This window comes from Globicephala melas, chromosome 9, assembly GCF_963455315.2.
Source record: "Globicephala melas chromosome 9, mGloMel1.2, whole genome shotgun sequence".
NCBI classification, from domain to species: Eukaryota; Metazoa; Chordata; class Mammalia; order Artiodactyla; family Delphinidae; genus Globicephala; species Globicephala melas.
The window spans coordinates 96,716,014-96,737,121 of record NC_083322.1 but is presented as its reverse complement, the minus strand read 5'-3'; the positions used below and the strand labels follow the sequence as shown (position 1 = coordinate 96,737,121).

General features: G+C 57.5%; 1 protein-coding gene across 1 annotated transcript in view; it reads right to left on the bottom strand.

The window, feature by feature from the left end:
• The window catches only part of ADCY1 (adenylate cyclase 1), a 125,291-nt gene that overhangs the window by 47,328 nt on the left and 56,855 nt on the right, over positions 1-21,108 (bottom strand). The window contains 4 exon segments of the mRNA XM_030871268.2: positions 5,293-5,448; positions 6,954-7,095; positions 11,774-11,932; positions 19,245-19,372. Coding sequence (XP_030727128.2) covers positions 5,293-5,448; positions 6,954-7,095; positions 11,774-11,932; positions 19,245-19,372 — 585 coding nt within the window.

Sequence of the window (21,108 nt, the reverse complement as noted above, 5' to 3'; positions counted from 1 at the left end):
AAGAGTGAGTGCGGAAAACATGGAGAGAACAATTTGGCAACAGCGATCACAAATTCAAATACAGGCACCATTTAACGCAGTGATTTCACTACAAAGAAGTTACCGCAGGCTATCCTTGTAAAGTTCACTAAGATGTATAAAAAATTTTTTTTAATTTAAGAATGTTCTCAGCACCGATGGCCAAGAGAAGAAATCTGGAAATCATGTTCCCATGCAATCAGCAAGGCACCGGGAAACAAGTCTGTCTGCAGGTGGAGGTCCCCTGGTACGAGCCTCCAGGACCTCCAAGGTCTGTCACTGAGTGAAAAGACAGGGCGTTGGGACAGTTAAACAGGTCAAGTCTTATTGGCATTAACCTTCTAGCACACAGCCAGGTTTTTCTGGGGGGGAAGAAAAAACACAAAATCGTAAACAGTTCAGGGGATTGGACTTTCTGTATCACGGGTACATGTTACTTTTGTATTTTAAAATAAATATGCTTAGGTAATTTTAAATCTGAAGAGAAGGAGAGAGGCAGCATTTTTTAAAAGGGGAGAGAGAACTGGAAGGCTCCTGGTGTACATTCTGGAAGGGGCAAATCTACTGGCAGTATTAGGGGACTCCATAGAGAGCATCTCCCCAGGCTGGCCAGGGAGGGGGAGGCTTGTCTCCCACCTGCTGCTACAGGTAACACTGGTGCTACAATCTCTAACCAGCTACACTCTCGCAGATACTCAACTCAGAGAAATCCATTTTACAAAATGACCAGAGATGTAAGTGCACTTTCGTGAGCAAAAAAATGCTGTGAATCATTTATTTTGCTTAAAAAAAATCCAAAAAAAAACAATAAAAGCAGAAATGACCTAAATATCAATGGAAGTTGAGTGGAAGCTGAGTAAGTAAACGGTCTCTCCCTAGGCTGGAAATCTACACAATGATTAGAGAATTCTATTTTTGAGGAATAGTCAATAATATAAAGAAACCCTTACGATACACTGGCAAGTGAAAATAAAGTAACAAGCAGCAAACTGATTGCATATCATCCCATCAAGTTTCTGTAGAAATTTATAAATATACACACATCTAAGGAGCTAGAAGGACGAAAATGTTGACGATAGGTTGGTTGAGGGTGATCGGATTGTAGATGAAGGCTTTTCATCTTCTTCTTTGTGCATTTTTGTATTTTTCCATATTTTCCACAATAAATTACTTTTATAATCAGAAAGGAATACTGAAGGAAGAAACAGACAGGCGTAAGCATGCGGGGGTTGGATTTACTGGAGAGAAGTACCTTGGACGTGAAGTACCCTAAAGCTGCACTGGAGCCCTGACACCAAACCCCGAAGCCCAGGTCCCTGGCCGGAGGTGCGTGCACGGTATCGCCACCTAGCGGCCGATTCGCCCTGGGCTCCCACACCGCTGACCCAGGAGAGGCTAAGAACACGGGAACCCCAGGTGCGCTGTGGTCTGAGGCTGACCACGTACATCTGAGTCACCCCCCAGAACCTGGGACACAATGTCTCACAAACTCGGCACAAAGGCACAGGCGACAGTGGAACCCACTGCCCTGATCCCGCCGGCTTCCCCAGCTCCATCTCCAAGGCCCCCTCGGTCAGGCTCAAGGTGCGGATAGAGTAAACGGAAGACAGGAACAGGAACGATGAGGCAGACCTCATCCTAAAGTAGGTGCAGGATCTGAGACCCGCCGGGGAGAACGGCTGCAAGGCAGGGGCTGCTCTGCTCGGGGGTCACCGGACGGGGCACTCATGTCATCCTCCCCAAATGTCCCCACTGGTGGCCGGCCCCGCCCGTGCACAGCCTCTCCACCCCATCGTCCCAGGACCACCATGGACCCCCCCTCAGGCCGCCTGCCCTGTCTTCACCCTCTGATGCCCCCCCACGGTGCCAGCCCTCTACCTTCCCCATCCTCGTTTTCACTAATCACGGGGGGCAGGTGGCAATGAAAGGGCACAGAGCAGGGTAGCAGAGGCCCGGGCTCCCAGCTCGGCTCCCAGCCTGCGGCACCTGCCCATGGAGGCTGTGCTCTCTGTCTCCCCAGCAGGCGAGCTGCCTGGGCCCATAGAGGCTGCCCAGGGGGCATCGAGGCCGGAATCGGGCGCCCTGCGGACGAGGGGTCAGAGTCTGGAGGAGGCGGCGTGACGGAGAGAGAAGCGGGCTGGGTGCAGAGGGCGCCTGAGAGCAGAGCGCAAGCCTGGGCTGCGGTCTCCTCCGTTGGAGCCAGCCAGGCAGTGGCGGAGGTGTCCCAAGCACCAGAGATGTCGGGTGTGTCGGAGAGGGGCATGGGGACCCTGAGCACACAGGGTAGACCCGCGGGAGACTGCGGGGACAGGGCGCCAAGGACGAAACCCAGGACACCACCACGCATGCTCCCAAGGGAGGCGGGAGGGCTGCAAAGCTGGGGAGGTGAGAGGCTCGGGGCACGAGGAATCCAGGAATCCAACCGTGACTCGTGACGCTGGAAGAAAAGGATGGAAGGGGCTTCCCTGGTGGCGCAGTGGTTGAGAGTCCGCCTGCCGATGCAGGGGACACGGGTTCGTGCCCTGGTCCGGGAGGATCCCACATGCCGCAGAGCGGCTGGGCCCGTGAGCCATGGCCGCTGAGCCTGCGCGTCCGGAGCCTGTGCTCCGCAATGGGAGGGGCCACGGCGGTGAGAGGCCCGCGTACAGCAAAAAAAAAAAAAAAAAAAAGAGAGAAAAGGAGGGAGGGAAGGGGACCTGCACACAGCAGGTCTGCCTCCCCCAACTCCTGGGATGGGAGGGACGGGAGGAGCTGCACAGCTCCTGTCCTGGGCGTTGAGCCCAGGTGTGCGATTCCTCCCCAACCTAAGGAGCCATGGCTGGGGCGGGGGCGTTACTGGCGCTCTGTGGTCCGAGTGCGAACACCAAGGAGCCACCGGCCCCAGCGAAGGAGAGGCTGATGTTAGCTGTGCAGGCTCATCGGACACAGTCTGAATCCAGGGGTCATAGGCTCCTTTCACAGGTCAGCAGGCTCTGCCCTGGAAAAGCCTATTAACTCCTCCACCCTGGGCAATCCAGCAGGAATGACGCGTTCCCTCCCCGCTCCGCACCCCAACCCCCCTGGGGAGTCCTGGGGACGCCAGCCCTTGCCTCAGGCTCCAGGACGATGCCTCTGCACTGCCCAGGCTTCAACTAAAATTTGATTTTTCATTCATTGTGGATTCTTTTGGATTACATTTGATTTTTTAAAATATTGCACTATTACTTATCCTGATACTCAGGGGGTTTTTTGGTTTTTTGTTTTATAAATTCATTTATTTTATTTATTTATTTTTGGCTGTGTTGGGTCTTCGCTGCGGTGCGCAGGCTTCTCATTGCGGTGGCTCTTCTTGTTGTGGAGCACGGGCTCTAGGCACACGGGCTTCAGAAGTTGTGGCACGTGGGCTCAGTAGTTGTGGCGCACGGGCTTAGGTGCTCCGCGGCATGTGGGATCTTCCCGGACCAGGGCTCGAACCCGTGTCCCCTGCATTGGCAGGCGGGTTCTTAACCACTGCGCCACCAGGGAAGCACATCCTGATACTGAGTTTTGGAAGCATATTTAAATTGTGCACCTCATAACCCTTCCCCAGTCCCATCCCTGGCGGGGGGGTCAAGCTGAATCAAGGGGGTTGGGGCGGGGGTAGTGTGGGAAGAAGACAGAGATTAAATCAGGCTTTCTACCCTGGCAATCTGGCCAAGAAGAAAGCCTGAGAGTTCTCCTGCTACAAATTCTGGGTAAATATACTAACTCATACATACTTTGAAATGTACAACTGAGCTGGCAAGAAAGTAAGGAAAATGACCAGAGGCCAGAAGCGTCGGGACAGTAGGAATGCAGGCCAGGGAATGGTACCATCAAGCTTTCATGGGGCTCACAGAAATCCAGGGGCCCAAGCAAGACGGGCAGTGAGGTCAAAGCCCTCCGGCTGAACCCCAGACCCTGAGAGGCTCCGTCAGCAAACACCAACCAGGAGAGACCACGCAGTGGGGTCGGTCTAAGACAGCTGGCCTTAGACCTAGCTGCGTACCACCTGGGACATCTAAAAACCACAAGCCGGGCATTTAGCCTCCTGCAAGGCCAGTAGAGGAAAGGCCCATCTTCTTGAGGGAATTCACCAGCAACAGAGCTCTTAGGCATCTCCAGATAAAGTTTTCCCAAACAGGAGCTCGTCATCAAAATCACAAGAAAATCCCTCTAGAATAAGGCACCACGAGCGAGAGTCAGCAGGATTTTGCTTCCTCCCGAAAAGCCACTAAAACTGTGATGGGGGAATTCCTTTTAAAGGCATAAAACCCACACGGAGGAGAAAATGAGAGTGCAGAAGCGGCAATGCAATCTCGGGAAACAGGCAATCGGTCACGGATGTGCAGACCCAAGAGCACAGGTGATAGTGAAAGTCAGAATATTCAGGAGGCACAGCCGTTGGTGAGGGGGCTGGAGGGCCAAAGACAAGAGGACGCGGGGAGGACGCTCAAAGCTGCTGACGAAGTGGCGGAGCACAGGCTTCACCCCAGGCTGCCGGGACGCGGCCCTCCTGCCCCAGAGGACCAGGGTCTTCCCTGGGGGGGGAAGGGATCAGGGTCTCTGGCCCCGGGTTACAGACAGTATGCCTGTGTGGTTGAAGCAGACACCAAGGATCCCCCCGCCAGCCACAATGCTGCCTCCGCTCAGCTCCAGGCTTTCACCCCAGGCCTCGCCCCATCCCAGCAGACTAAAGACGAAGGTGACTCTGACCAACCCAAGAAGAAAGACGGAAAATCCTGCACCCAGGTCACCTGCAGGAACACCCACAAAAGGAACCTCCGTCAGGTGCTGGAGGCCATGTACCACGAACTAGAGGGACTTAACCCAGGAAGGAGTGGCCTCTGATATGAGAGCCAGAGAGGGAGGGAGGGGATGGCCAGAGATGCTCTCCATGGAGGTGAAGGGCAAGGCTGGGGTGACACCACGTTGAGGCTCTCGGGGTGCAGACAGAGGAGGTCGGGGGCTCCGGAACCAGCAATACAATATCTGACACGTACAGATATCCTGAGGACAGATTTAAACAACAGCTGGGGTCTGTGGCTTGAATTTACCGATAAATCCATGGGATGCCAAGTTGCAAAAAAAACCCCACAACATAATGAAAAGTGTTTTGCAGGAAAGCAAAAGCAGCCCAGCTCTGAACAGCATTTACAAGACTGTGCGAGGTGAAGGACGAGGGCTACTGGAGCCGACCACAGCAGGACGGCACTGGGAGGACAGACACACAGGGACTCCCTGCGGGACCGGCACACGGGGGTGGGGCCCGCCTACCTTGTCATCGTCCTCGCAGGTCATGACATTGGAGAAAGGGATCTCAGCCTTGAACATCTTCCGGCAGTGCATGAGCTGCACCAGCAGGTAGCACACGGTCTTGAACTTCATCCTCTTGGCCGGTTTTATATCTGAGAGAATCAGCCCTGGAAATATCTGTGCGGACGTGCAGCAGAGAGAAACGCTGTGAGCCGACACACACGTCCTACCTCTTGGGCGGGGAGCACGAACTTAACGGGGCAGGGAGATCACAGGCCACTTGCTGAGGACCTGCGGCTCACCAGACCCAGCAGGGAACAGAACCGGCAACCCAGTCCCAAAACACGCAGGTCTCAACTACGTCCAATGCCTCTGAAACGAGAGCGATGCCCGAATCCCGGGGCGGATGCATGGACATCACCCAGCTGGGGCAGCACCACGCGGATGAGTGTTACCCACTGGCCCCCGGGGCCCCTCCTGCAGACCTGCCCTTCTGCCTTCCACCTTTTTCTCTCTCCTCCTCAACCCAAACTTCTCCCAAGGGGCTGCTCATCGTACAGACCTCGCCATCCTTCCCACCCTCAAACCGCAGCCATGGCTGACGCCGTTGTTTAATTCTGTATGACGGGTGGGGCGGCATCCACTCATGGCACCAAGGCTCCCTCCTCTGACTCACAACCTCCTGCATCCCGGCAGTGGCTCGCAGGCCTTCCTCCTTGGCGCCCTGCCCTCTGCTCCTATGTCCCCAGGTTGACCCCAGCTGGTCACCCAAACCTCTCACACCTGCCCTTCCCTCACACACTCACTCCCCTTCTCCAGAAGTCAGCTCACCCTGCCCTGCCTGTCCTGCCCTGAGCCCCATTTCTCTCCCCTGGCCAGTGCCACACCCATCCCCAGCTCCCACATCACATGGGGGCCACCGCATCCTGGCCTGGAGATGCACCAGGACAGCGAAACCCCAAGCTCTCCCTGACCTGCTTGTATCCTGAAGAAGTACTGTGGCCACCTGTGTCCCGTGCCCCTCACCTGTGTCCCGCGTCCCTCACCTGAGCCCTATGCCCCTCACCTGAGCCCTGCACCCCTCACCTGAGTCCTGCGTCCCTCACCTGAGCCCTGCGCCCCTCACCTGAGTCCTGCGTCCCTCACCTGAGTCCTGCGCCCCTCACCTGAGCACTGCAATCCTCACCTGTGTCCTGTGCCCCTCACCTGAGTCCTGCGTCCCTCACCTGAGCCCTGTACCCCTCACCTGAGCCCCGGAAGTGGCTCGGTCACCCTCAATCGTGTCCAGATCACTTTCCCAGGACAGAGTGACCTTCAGCGCTCACACAGGATGGTCACAAGCCTTCCTGTGTGCACAGCACCCCTCGATCCATAGCGCACCCCATCCCTGACCTCCTGCAGAGGGTTCTCAAACCTGATTTGCAGGAGAGGCAGTGAAGGCCCAGGGAGGTGCGGTAGGACTCAGGATGGCCCAGCCCTCGAGGACCCCAGGGCCCTGACTCCAAGCTCCATCCCCTCCCCTCCCCCACGGCCCTCCCCTCACGGGCAACAGGCCAGGCCCAGGACACAAGGTCAGCGGGGACACCCTCCCATGTGCGCAGAGCTCAGGGCCTGAGAAGCAGCGATCTGGGGAGCTATGAGTCCTTAAGAAGGCTCCGCACAGGACCCCTTCTGGAGCCCACCTTTCGCCGATGGGAGGGCACGATGAAAAAGGTCTCGATGTTGTGAGTTTTCAGAAAACTGTTCCTCTCGTGTCCATGGCCCGGCTCCACCTCATAGTCACCATTCAGGCATGCCAGGGTGGTCTTTGTGATGTGAACCTTCCTACGGAAAAGGAGGCGGAGGTTTGGACGGAGCCTCCCCTGCGGGGCCACAGCTGGTCTGGGCGGCATCCGGGCGATGCTCTGCGGGGTCCTGGCAGAGCTCTGGAAGGAACACTCAGATTCCCTGGGGCATACGCACAGGAGGACTGACAGGTGGGATGGGGCAGGGGAGGGACCCCACGAGAGAGGGGGGAGTGTGCAAAGGAGGGCCAAGAACAGGGAGGGCTGCAGGAAGAGGGGATAAGGGGCCAGAGGGACACAAGAGGAACTGAAGGGGACAAAGGAAGCAAGTGTCAGAGGACACAGAAAGGATGATGAAGGAAGGAGAGGGGGGCAAGGTGAGAGGAGAAGCCAAACCCCCAGGGCGGGAGGACCCCAGCCCAACATCAGGCCCACACTGTCCCCACACAAAGTGGGCGGGTGGGAACAGAGCCGTGTGCGCGGCATTCACGCCCACCCCAGTGAGTTTTCTGGTGAGAGAAGGAGAAATCCTCTGTTAGCATAACCTGAGCAAAACCCAGTCCCCACGTAACCTAGACACGTGGCCTGAGCTTCCGGCCCTTAGCAAGGCCTGAGCACTGGGGCTTAGGGAGAAACACAAACTCCCCAGCATGCAAAACACTCCCTGCAAAGACCTGAGCCCTCACGTCCCCAAACAGTCTCCTGAATTCCTCGGTCGGGGAGGGGGAGACACATGCAGGGCACTGAGGCAGGAGTGAGCATCCCCCCATTGCTGGCCCTGAGGGCACCTGGGACACTGTCACCCCATCAGCCTGGCCCTGAACTGCAAACGGCATCAACGGTCTCCAGAAATGCACGCACGTCCACTCATTCATTCACTGGTCCCCCTCCCTCCTTTCCTTCCTCCCTTCCTTCCACCACAGAGAGGGACGGCACAGTCCTGTCACTGAGCTGAGGGGCCAATAGGGAGACAGAAACATCAGCGACCGCTCTCAGTGCAGGGCATCTCAGGCTCTGGAAAAGAGGAGGGGTCTCGGGTGCAGGTTGCCCTAAAAGCACATGGTGGCAATGGACAGCATCCAGGCTCTCAGCCTGGGCTGGGGAGAAACTGGAGGCCTGGCTGGTCCTGAGCAGCAAGGGCACTAAAGGGGATAGGGCCACCTCACTTCCAAGTGCCGCCCACCACTCACGGGGCGATCCCTCCCCCAACACAGGTGGTGGGAGTGAAGACAGCCACGCTAGCTCGCCTGCCCTGGTGACGGAGGGTGGGGACGCCCAGTGTCTGCCATCCCTAAGACCCGCCGCACCAGAGCCCAGTTATTGATGAGACTGTCTTGTCCAAGACAATAGGGGTGGGGAGATGTGGGACCTGGGGCGGAGGGGGCTCCACCATACCCTGGAGCTGGGTGGGGTACGCAGGTGACCCCAATCATGGTTCCTACCTGAGGGCCCCTGGGGTGGGGGGCGCGGGTAGGCCATTTGCTCAGGACCCAATTTCAGTTGCTTCCAGGCAGCCTGGAACATGCATCCAGCACTTCAGTTTGGGGCTGACCAGGAGCTGTGTGTGCTTCAGGGCAGCAGAGAGGGCTGTGTGGTCTCCTGCCACCAAGAAGCTGGAGGCCGTCTCCGTGCAAGAAGCAGACAGGTGCCCCATCCCTCCCTGGCCTTGGCCTCTCCAAGGCAACCACTCAGGGTGTACGGCCTTGGGAAGGAGTCCATGAATCAAGTCCCAGGGGTCCCAGCATCAGATGCTGGGGTAAAGACACAGCAGTGATTCATTCCTCCCATCTGTCCGCCCGTCCATCTGTCTGTCTGACCAGCCACACTCCCCGAATACCCAATGAATAGAAGATAGGTGCTTGCAGAATGGATGGATGGAGGATGGATGGGTGGATGGAGGAAGTATGGAGGATGGATGAGTGGATAGGTGGGTGGATGAAGAAAGCAAAAGAAGGACGAAGGGGGAAGGGGGAGGGATGGGCTGGGAGTTTGGGGTTAGCAGATGCAAACTATTATATAGAGAATGGATCAACAACAGGGTCTTACCGCACAGAACAGGGAACTATATTCAATATCCTGTGATAAACCATAATGGAAAAGAATATGAAGAAGAACGTATTGATATATATATGCGCGTGTAACTGAATCACTTCGCTGTGCAGTAGAAATTAACACAACATTGTGAATCAACTATACTTCAATAAAATAAAATTTTTTAAAAGAATGAAGGAATCACATTAAGAATAGTGCAAGAAAGAGCAAACCTAGAGAGGCAGAGTGAGGAAACCCTGAGAAGCTCCAGGGCGGACACCATCTCCAGGGGCCTCTCGGAAGGTTACTGGAAAAGCCCCATCACACACATTCCCCCCCTGCCCCGCTGCAAGGGCAAGGCAGGACCCCGAGGGGTGCACGCACCACGTGTGCCAGGCCCCTAGAGGCACTGGGGAGGGTGGCTCAGCAGCCCTGGTCCCCACTCACAGAGCAGCTTTCCAGCAACCCCTCCCAGGCCAGCTTCCTTCCCCTCCGCCCCCTGCCCTGCGGGGAGAGTCGCAATGCTGTCTCCCTGGGAGCCAGGCACTCACGCTTTGGCCCTCGTGTGCCCTGAACCCTCTGCTGAGGCCACCGCTGGCTGCACACACCTGATCTGGTGTCCAGTCCTCATTTTGCAGCACTGAACGCAGCTGACGGCTCTCCCTCCTCCCCGGCCCTCCTCCTGGCTGCCCGCACTCCCTCTCACCACCCCACCCTCCCCTGCCCCTCTTCCTGTCTCGCGCTCCCCTCCTCTCAGGAGCTCTCAGGCTCGGACCTTCATCATCTTCCCTCCTCCTCGCACCTCCTCCTGGCGCTCCACGCACAGTGCCAGGGTCTCAGTGCCCCCAAGGGCCTGTGAGCGCCCCAGACCCCCGCCCAGCTCCAAACTGACCTCAGTGCCCAGGAGACCCAGGCTGACAGGTGATAAAGGCACCTCCCCCCGGCCCCGTGTCGTGCTCCCCTCTCTGCATCCCCCCGGTGGCCCCCCAAGAACGTGAACCCCACCGGGGCCGAGGGCTTTGTCTTCGCTGCCGACATCACCCTCCCCCGTCCTGGAAAAGCCAGGTGCTCGGTAAACACTGTGCTCCTGAGGTGGGTGTCTCCGAAAGGGGGAGTGGAGGGGAGGAGGGAAGAAAGAAGCAAAGCAGAGAGCAGGGCAGGCAGGATGCACGCCCCCCACCATGGGACCGGTAGGTAGAGTGGAAGGAGGGAAGCTACCGGTCAGCCGGAACTTGAAAGACGCCCTGGCCAGGTGAGGGGGCTGCGGAGCGGGGTCCCTGGCGGTGGGAAGTCCATGTGCTTGTCCGCACGGCAGGCGGAACGCTGAAAGACCTCAGTGGGCAGGGGAGGAGGGAGGTGGGCGGCTCCTGGCACCACCTGGCCGGCCAGGGGGCTGGACTTTGTGCAGGACAGCGGGGCTGCAGGCGGGCTACTGCTGGGACTCACTCTGGCGCCCAGAGGGCGAGGGGCAGGCGCAGTGAGAAGGTGTCCCCTCCCCCCACCGAGACCCTGCTCTGAAGGGTGGAGAACAGGAGGAGTGGAGGGGTGCTGGAAGGACGGGGTCCTGGAGGAAGGAGGGGCCGGTGGCCAAGAGGGTCCCCCCAGGCGGACGCTCAGAGGCAGCCCAGGTCACAGATGACAGTGCCGCAATTTTTGAGCTCGCTTAGAAATGCCGTGGCCACTCCCATGGCAGGCTTAGCATGGATCCAGGCTCGTTGGATTCTAATCTCCAGGTCTGCTGCTTCCTGGAGCCCCGTAAGCCCTCCTTTCCTGCAATTTCAAAGCTGCTCTCCAGAGCCAGTGGCCTTGGATGTCACTCACTGGTCCCTCGGCCGAGCTCAGGGCCTTGGCACAAGGAAAGGTGTCACCTGTTTCCGCCACCTCCCCCAAAAAGTCAGGCCAGGAGGGAGGGGGGAAGATGCGGCCCAGAGGACGCCAGGTCTCTAGGGTGAGAACAGGACAGCTGGGGACAGGCAGCCAGGGCCAGAGGGGCCCTGAGGCCCCGCAGAGCGGAGGGCACAGAGCTTTGCCCTGAGGTTCGTAAGACAGAAGCAGACATGCGTGTGCAGGTGTCTAACGCTCAGCTCTAGCCCCTGGGAACTGCAGCTGGGCCCTGCAGCAGCTGTGAGCACGGCCTGCCAACCCCTCTAAGAGGCGGAAATCGGGAGAGTGGGGCCATGGGAGTGTGCCTCAGAGCCCCCCCTCTTCTGCAGTCACATCGTCCCCCTGCTGCCCACCGTTCGTGGAGGGCGGGGAGGTCCCGTTCAGTTCTCGGGTTAATGTTTTCACCGTCCATGATGCCTTGGCTCTGGGGAATGGTTTGAAGAAAATGAGACCAAAGGAGGCGACTGTAATGAGAAAGCATTAGGAGTGCACGGACCAGTGAGAAATGCACCCTCCTCACTCTAGAAGAAAATCTGTAACTTCCCTAGTGGGGCTCTAAAGGCAGAACACTTTCCACTTTAAGTCTGAGAAAGAAAGCAAAAAGAGAAGCGACATTGAGCACGCAGGACAGCTCCGAGCCAGGCAGACCACAGGGGCAGCGTTCAGTCTCCTCCTCCAGGGTCGGCTCGCCCACTCTCTTTGGGGCCTTGGGGGTGGGGCTGGGACAGCCGGGCATTCCCAGATTCCCAGACAGAAGGTTGAATTAGAATCCCCCGCCCCTACCCTCAGGGTTCCCGATTTACCCAGGCAGGCCGGCGGCTTCCATGACGTTCGCCAGGGTCACGTCGTTGGACCACACGTCGTACTGCCACTTGCGCAGGCCCAGGACCCCGCAGAGGACCCTGCCGGTGTGCAGCCCCACACGCATGTTCAGGTCCACCTCAGTGGCCTCGGCCACGGACCTGCAGCAAACACAGGCAGGGCGTGGGGCTGGGGCCCCGTGGTCTGCTCCCTCAGGGCCAGGAGCACAGGGCAGCGGGAGCATGCGGGGGGCGGGTCTCCTGACCTAGTCAGCCTGACCCCCGAGCTGTGGGCCCTGGTGGGCAGGGGTCACTCCAAGCTGGCTCCCCCCTGCTCCCTTGGCCACTGGCCATCTCACAAGGCATCCCACCTCCCCTATCCCCCTCCCCACCCAGAGCAGCAGCAGAAGAGAAATGAGCCCAGGACCCCGATCCAGGACCCCGATCCTGCTCTGGGTACCACTGACCTCATCAGGGGTGTCCGTGCCTGCTTGCTAGCCAGGGGCCAGCGTGAGAGCCCCGGGGAACATCGGACAGGGTCCCAGCAGCCCTGGGAACGGTCAAGGTTTGACCCTGAGTTCCCTGAGAGGGTGGGCTGCAGACCCGGCCTGTGGGGAGGTGCGAGGCTCCACAAACCTGCCCCGAACAACAGGGGGACCTTGTGGGTTGCAAACTGCATCAGTCAGCTCAAGGGAGAAAACAAGACGAAACACGCGGACGCTGAAATCAGACTGCAGGGCCAGTGCACGCGCGCTCCACTGCCCCAGGCGCTCGTGTCTCTGGGCTCCAGCCCCAGCTGAGGAAAGGGTTGGCAGGAAGCCCTGAGGGCCCCAGGAGAGACCACCCTCAGAGGTGGGGGGCAGTGTCACTGGAAGCATGCGTCAGAAGAAACAGGAGGTGGTTTTAAAAGCTCCTTTTAAAGGAACGAGGACGCCCTGCATGGTTTCTCCAGCCCCACGAGGCCCACGGTGAAGTGAGATGCAGGAAGTACGCAAAGGGCCTGTGATCGCACAGCCAGAGCGCAGGGGACGCACCGCAGCCACGGGGACGCCCTCTGATGCCACTTTGCTGGACTTTCCACTTCTCCCCAAAAGCAAGAGATTATTTAATCTTTAAAAAGTCTGAAGCATGTTGCTGAGGAAGCAATGTCGGGCCTGGCTGGTGTGCTCCAAGGGACAGAATTGCAAGGAAGCCGTGAGGGCGGGGAGGGGGTCGGCCACGGCGCCCCCAGCCCTCCCCACCCTGGGCGGGTCCAAAGGTGGCCCCGACCGGCACGTGTGTTGGATGGGGCTCTCCGGCCGGTGGAGACGTTCCGTAGCAAGAAGGGCAGGAAGGTGGAGCTGAGGCTCGGGGACACAGCGCCCCATGATTAGGACATCGGCTGTGAGAGGGAAGGCAGACTGGGAGACCAAAGGCACACAGGGCCACGCTGCCACCACCCTCGGGCAGCCCGACATGGACTACCCACCCTCCGTCCCCTCCCAACAGCAGTTGCCCTGTAGTCCAACCACATCTAGACCTGCCCCCACAATACAGCAGGTGCCCCGAGCCTGTGAGCAAAATCTCAGTCCTGCCCCAAGTCTCAGGGCTGAGTCATGTGCATCCCACCCTGTTCAAACATAACAGAGGCCCAGCCCGGATGCTGCAGCCAGGAAGCCCTCCCAGATCCTTCACCACAGCAAACCCACCCCCGTCCCTGCCCAGACCCTTGTCACTCTGCTTCCGCTGGGTCAGGCTCCATCAGAGACTACTGCGTCCACATGGCCACATGGCCGGGCTGGCTCTACTGACCAGAGGCTTGGCGGACATCCTAGGGCCCTCTCAGAGAGTAGGTTGCAAGCATCCTGGGAGGGGCTGCCCCAGGCCATTCCTCACCTGTGTCTTGTCCCAGGCGGCTGGGACTTCCCACCTACCCCACCCGCGACGGCTGCAAGCTGTAACAGGGCTTAGCCGCTGGACAGATGCATTCCGGCCACAGCGCCCGCCAATGGCCCCTTGGGTTTGGTGTCAGCCCAAGGGAGAAGGAAGGCGGTAGCTGATACCTCCTGCCCTGGCTTAGCTTCCACAGCCCACCTGCGTCCCGTGTCCTGACTAGCCCCATCCCACCTGGTGGTCACTGCGCGTGAGCCTGCCTCCACGCTCGGTACCTGGAAGTCCTCTGTGCCTGGACTGGCCTGCCGCCTGCTGACCCGAGGCCATCCACAAGGGATCCTGGCCATTAGTTTCCCAGGGCCTGGTGTAACACCGGTCCTGGACCCTCGTGAGTAAACGGTGTGGAATGAGATTTCAGTTCCCCTCGCCCACACAGCTGCTGACCACCGCCAGCTCGCTGCCCTCCAAGAAAAAAACCCTTAATCTAAAAGACTAAAGAAAGACGAGGGGCTTCAAATGATGAGGAAATAAAGAGACTGGGAATCTTCATCTGAAACAAAATGAATGCCACCAGGACACAACTTAAGTCCACAACATCGCAAGGAGGTCGACAGAGAAGGAAAGTCCCGAAGCCCTGGCTCACGTGCCTCTGACAGCAAAGGAGCCTGTTCTGTGCAGCAGAAGAGAGGACAGAGCTGGGCCACCCCGCGGGAAGGCTGGGCCTTCCCCAGAGACTCTGAAACTAGCATCCCCAGGGACTCTGAAACTATCCCATGATCTCTTCCTAGCAGGTTACTGATGCGTGATGCCCTTACCAATGATCCACGATTTATTAATCATCATAACAGGAGTAGCAGCATTAAAGAAGCAAACACTTACACCCGGGGTGCACCTCGGGCTGGGTCCCCAGAGCTCCACCTCCCCAGCCTGGCTCGTGCACACTCGGCTGCCTCAATGCCAACGTCCTGTCCTCAGATCAAAAACTGCAGGCTGCGACCAGGAAGGGACAGGACCTGGGGGGCAGGGTAACCCCATTTGTCAGCAATGCCACAGCATGCGTGAGGCTCACTGGACCCAGCCCACCTGCCCTACCCTGACTTCCACTTGCACACCGTTCACCCACAGCCTGGCAGGGCTTCCTGCCAGCCAGGAGCCCCTGCCACGGCCCCCCACCCCGAGCGGCCTCCACTCAAACCTCCCCCCCCATCCCAGCCTGTCTTCTAACCAGAAGCAGTTCTGCCTGCAACTGCTCGCATCACCCACCGAGGGCCTGTCCCCCAAAACCATGGCACACGCGGGCCCCAGAGGCGTGCCGAGACACTGCCTTCCCAGCTGGCCCTCGAGCCCAGCCTCACCGTCCTCCGTATTCAGGGGGCCAGGCTGGACCGTAGAACCAGATACATCTACACAGGGCCCCGGGCATCCTGGTGTTCAGCTCTGATAACCTCAGAAGCCTGCGTGCCACGAATTTACAATAAAGGTTTTGTGGAAGCCTGACTGTTCACATATCTTTACTACCTATTTCATTGTATACACTTTAAATGTGTTTTTTTTTCAATTTTAACTCTTTTTTCATTCGTTTGCCAATCGCCAGTTAAAGGTACTGAAACAACAAAACTAAGGTTTAAAAAAAATTTTTTCTTAATTCACAAAAAGAAATGAGTTCGGGAAAGAAGTAAACTTGCAAAAGATGTTTTTGTGCATTTTAAGCATTTCTACTTCTGCAGTCGTGGAAGGGCAAAGGGCAGGGGGACTGCTGCGACCCACGTCCAACCTTCCTCAAGGAGGCCTTCCTGTCCGCAGTGTGCAGGGCCTTTGCCAGCCTCCACCCAACCTGTGCAGCCCAGGACACTCCACCAATTCGCCCCGTCTGTCACCCCTTCGAGCAGGCTCTCAATTGGGGGAACAGCAGACGTGCAGTGAGCTGGACAGTCACTTGTAGATAAATCCTGCCTCAAGAACTGTCTCACTCTAGATTACCAACAAGGACCTACTGTACAGCATGGGGAACCATACTCAGTATCTTGTAATAACCTGTAAGGGGAAAAGGTCTGAAAAAGAATAGATATACATATATATGTGTAACTGAATCGCTCTGCTGTACACCTGAAACTAACATAACATTGTAAATCAACTATACTACAATTGAAAAATTGTCGGGCTTCCCTGGTGGCGCAGTGGTTGAGAATCCGCCTGCCAATGCAGGAGACACGGGTTCGAGCCCCGGTCCGGGAAGATCCCACATGCCGCGGAGCAACTAAGCCCGTGCGCCACAACTACTGAGCCCGCGAGCCACAACTACTGAAGCCCGTGTGCCTGGAGCCCGTGCTCCACAACAAGAGAAGCCACCACAATGAGTTAAGAAAAAATTGTATGAAAAAGAAAAAGAAAAGAAAAACAGAAAAAAACAAAAAACCTGTCTCACTGAAGAGCGTTTGCCAAGAACTGAGAAAATTGAAGGACGGGGAGGACCAGGCCTCCAGAACAACCAGAAATGACTTTTGTCACTCGGCCATCTCTTCTCATTCGACCTCCAGCCTTGGGCTCCTCCAGCCTGGGCACATCGGGTCTACCCATGACCTGAGCACAGGCAAGCTGGCCTTACCAGCTCAAAGACGGGTCAGGGAAGGAAGAGCACATGTCATTTACTTCTACTTAACTCAATATAGTGAACCAAAAATACCCAGACCACAAGCAAAGCCACGTCTGGATGAAGGATTTAGCAAAACGGTACCCTGCCTGTTTGGAGGTCTGATTCGTGATTTGCTAATACCTGTGACGGGCAAGGTGCTCCCCGTGGAGTGGACAAACCCCGTTCCTGTAAGTGCACAGAATCCTGATGCTTTGGAGCCCAAGGGAGGGACAGCGGCAGCTCAGCTGGCTCCCTTTTCTGGGGGTTAATGAATTGATGACCGCAGTGGCTGGGGACCCAGCATCTTCCGTGCCAGCCCATTTAACCTGGGATCCCATTTAATTCCCACAACAGCTCAGAGATGCAAACACGGTTTCTGCATGTCACAGCAGAGAAAATCAGGGATGCAAGGAAACCAAAGCATCACCTCAAGGATGGGGAACCAGGAACCCAGGGGGCCTGTCTGCTTCCTCGGGCAGGAAGCCCCCAGCCCACTCAGGAACAGCTGCATCTGGGGACTGATGACCTGAACTCAGGAAGCGTTCTTGTACCAGACTAGAGGAGCAGTTTCTTTGGGTCTGACCTAATATTCAAGGCCTGACAGAGGGAAGCTGGCACTGGGGTGCAGGAAAGGGTAGAGGCACAGATCTCACATGGGCAGCACACCCATTGGTGGGGGGGGCAGGATCAGGCCTGGGTACCCTGGGGAGGGGCCGCAGAACTTACGGTCAAAGACCCAGGTCCAAGCAGCACGACACCACCAGGAGTCCTGGAGAAACCTCCCCAGAACCTTCAAGGTCAAGGACTAGCCCCTGACCACCAGGACGCAGGGCCTGGACGTGGCTGTGAGGTTGGTCCCACTGCCCTGGTCTCTGCCAATCCAACCTCGCTCAGAGCCCTGGATGTCATGAAGCCATCACTCCCATTTTTCAGATGGGGAAACTGAGAGCCAGGGTCACAGCTCTGCAGGGGCAAGACGAAGCCAGTCACCACATTTGCTGGGCACGTAAGGCTCTTCCCACTCTATCTCCATTCCTCCCACAGTCAGGTGCCACCTGGCCAAAACTGGGAATATATAGATGACTTTAAATTATTATTAAAAATCACACCAACAACAATTAACATGTGGTGTTTTTTTAAGAGCACATTGCACACCTTAATGAGGTCCACAGTTTGAAAGGAGGATCTGATTTGGGTGCTGCGGGCAGATGGGGGCCAGATTCCCCCAAGCAGGAGCCCAGAGGGCCTCGGGCACTGCCACTCCCCTGGGAGGGGGTTCAGAGCCCTGGGACTCCACATTCAGGCTGCATTCTTCACTCGGTCTTTTACACGGAGCATGGAAAATCTTTCATCTGTTTTCCCCGTAGAAATGAACTTTCTACCAAGTGGAAAAAAGATCATTCCTCACTTCTTGGCCAGGGAGAAGACCCTCGACCCCTCCGGTCTCACTCAAGGTCAGGGCCGGTCTGGCTGCACGCCTGCCTGCCCCTGCCCTTGCAGAGGTTTCTTCCTCGGTTTTTACAGATTCCTTCTTCCGCTCCTCTCTATCCGGCGGCAGCAGCGCTTGACCCACACACGTCGGTCCTGCACTCACAAGAGTCAGAGTGGATTGCCCTGTTTTCTGAAGCGAGCGACCCTGGTGGATGTGCTGCCCGCAAAGCGTCCGCCTGAAGAGGGAGCTGACAACAGTGGTCCAACACCCCTACGGTGGGGCTCGCGCATCCCCCGAACCTGAGCATCTGCGTCACCACGCACGGCGTCTGCACGAGATGCTTCAGGAATCTCATAACCTTGCCAACCATCCCTCCAGCCTTTGGGTGTCCTCTGTCCACTCAGAGGTCCCCAGGCCTGCAGCAGACCTCTCTGTGGCCCCAGCAAGGGACATCTCGGCACCACAGCCTCTTCTGCTTCCAGGTCACCCACGGCGCTGTGTCCGCGACCCAGGGCCACCTCTGGCCTCCCCAAAGAGCAGGCCGGTCAACAACCAGCCTCTTCTCCAGTTCAGCTTTTCTCCAGAGCAAGGGCTGCATATTGAAATCACCTAGAGGAGGGGGCTTTTCCACCCTCAATCCTAGACCACAGCCCAGACCAGCTGCCACTGGCTCTCCAGGCAGAGCAGGCCTCAGGGTTTCGACTTGCCCAGGCAATGCCGACACACAGCTCCTGGCTCCTGAGAAGCGGGGTACCAGGCCGAGCACGCTGGCGAGGTGCTGAGCGCCCTGCTTCTGCACACAGTGTGCAGGTGTGTGGACCCCGCAGTCTGCCTCGCGAGGACTGTGCAGCTGAGCCTGCCGTTCATCCCATCGCGTCCCATTCTCGTGCTATTACTTCTCTGCTCCCAAGTGTGAAACCACGGCAGGCCCTGGTGACCCCATCTCACGGAGCCGAAGCCATCTCTCCAGGCTGTCGAGAAGCCGCGATGTGGCTCTAAGCTCCGCCCACCAGCCCAACCTCCCAGCTCCACACCCTCCTTAACTAGACGGAAGGCTCCCACCTCCTCATTGCCTGACGAGGGCTATGAGGGTAGCTAAGAAAGGAGCAGGCCAGGCCCCCAGTGTTCCAAAACTACCTGCTCCACCCCACCCTCTCTCCACAGAGAGCCCCTGACACCTGGTCACCTGTCCACGTGGACAAGCACGTGGGACTCCTTTTCAACTGGAACGCGGCCGGATTTGAGCCAACCCTTTCCCGCAATCAACTCCTTGAACATCTTATCCGGCTAAGCTCGAAGGGTCATTTCTTTTGGCCTGACTAACGTATAGCTGGCAATACCCTGGATCACCGCGGACAGGGAAATGCAGTCCCCACAAAATGCAAAGAAGGGAATCTCAGAGGCAGAGCTGCACAGAGCAGGCGGGACTCCACCCAGCACCTCGCCGCCTGGCTCTGGGTCTCCGCAGCCACGGCACAGGTGACCCACCTCGGACACACTGGCCAGGACAAGGCAGGCCTGCACGGCAGGGCACTCACGTGATGGTGTCGATCATGTCCAGGCCCATCTCCACGCAGCAGTGGGCGTGGTCCGTCTTGGGCTGAGTGAGGCCGGACACGCAGTAGTAGCAGTCTCCCAGGATCTTGATGCGACGGCAGTGGTTCTCCTTCGGGCGAGAGGGCAAAGGGCATGTTAGTGACGCACCTGGGGCTGCCCGAGCACCTGCGCCTCTGCCACCACCAGGTGCGCTGACCATTGAGCTCAAGGCCCGACCTAGACCAGGGCCCAGGCGGCTCTCCCACAGTCAGGGTACCTCGAGAGGGCAGGTGGCCCCTATATGGCTGTGATTAGGTCGCCTTGGGGCACCCCACGCCGTCCCCGCTACCCGCACTCAGCCTCTTCCCACGCGGGGGTCCACCTCCCCTGCCCTTCAGATCACCAGGCCAACCCCACAGGCCGTTCAAGGAGGGGAGGTCACCCCATGCCTGGGAGCCAGGTCCTCTCCCCAAGGAGGGGCCCCCTCTCCCAAGAGGGGCTAATACAGTCCCCGTCCTCGGATCACCATGTGATTGGCCCTACTGGAACATGCTAGGCTCCTTCGCCAGCCCGGGAAGGGGAGGCCACACGCATCTGAGTGCCCGTGGCTTAACCCAGAGTCAAGGTCCACAGGCCGTGTGAGCAGCTCTCCCCGGAGAACCACCAGCCGGGGCCTGAGCCCAGACCTCACCACCCACGGGGAACACCTTGGAGAGTCCTCCGACACTGAAGAAGGTCTACTCTCGCACTTACACAAAGGGGAGAATGCCAGTGCCCACCTCGCCCTCGTGTTGAGGACAGAGAGACACGCCAGACGCTTACTGCCACCTGTCCTGCACCAGTCCTTTGGGGTCAGCTATGATTATGACGGTGACTGTCAGTTTTATTTCAAGGACAGCATTAAAACGGCAGTTTTAGAACATTTTGTTTACAACACCCCTTCAAACCCCCCCTAAATAACTGAGGATCTCATAAAAAGTTTTCATGTAAGCAGGTTACAGCTATGGCTATTACCACATGAGAAGCTACAACTGAGAGATTTTTTAAAACGTATTAAAGCATTTAAAGTAACAATAGCAAATGTGTTATATATTAACATAAGTAACACTGTTTGAAAAATTATGACACTTCCCCAAACAGAAACAAATGAGAAGCAAGGCATCGTTCTCACGTTTGCAAGTCTCCAGTATCTGTCTTGACAGGAGACAGCTGGATGCTTTGTTCTACCATTCATGACATCATGTTTCCTGAGCTTGTGCACGTCTGTGAAGGAGATCAGCTTCACGCAGCCTGTCCGTGGATGAGACGGACCTCCCAGCCCCCGGGACGGACAGCCCCCCGGATGGTCCTGTAAAGCCCAGAGCTCTGACGACCCTACTCTGAGAACACATTCTACAGCTTGTATTTAATTCTGCTCTTTGGTTTCTTACAAATGAGCCACCTCCTGCAGGTTTTCTCCAATGCTGTGAATTCACACAGTGCCCTGGGATGAGAATTCTCAGCCCTCACCACCCACGGGTTCACACACGGCCCGCACTTCTTCTGCAGGACGCTGTCCACTGGTGCAGAGGGTCGGGGAGGAACAAGGGCCAGCGACCCTGCTGCTCTCCTGAGAGATGGCCCAGGCCACTGAATGGCTGGGTGCCCAGCTCCCCCCAGCCCTGGGCCTCCCTCAAGGTAGGGACAGTCGGTCAAAGGGGAAGAGAAGAGCAGTCACTTCCACCTGTCAGGTGGTCTCTGGGGAAACCCAGTGACCGGGTCTTCCCCATGCTAAGCCCCACAAGCTCCCCCTGTGGACAGGGAGCTGGCCTCAGGGAGGTCCAGGGTCCAGCCACTCATCCTTCAAGAGACCAGAGGCAGCCACTT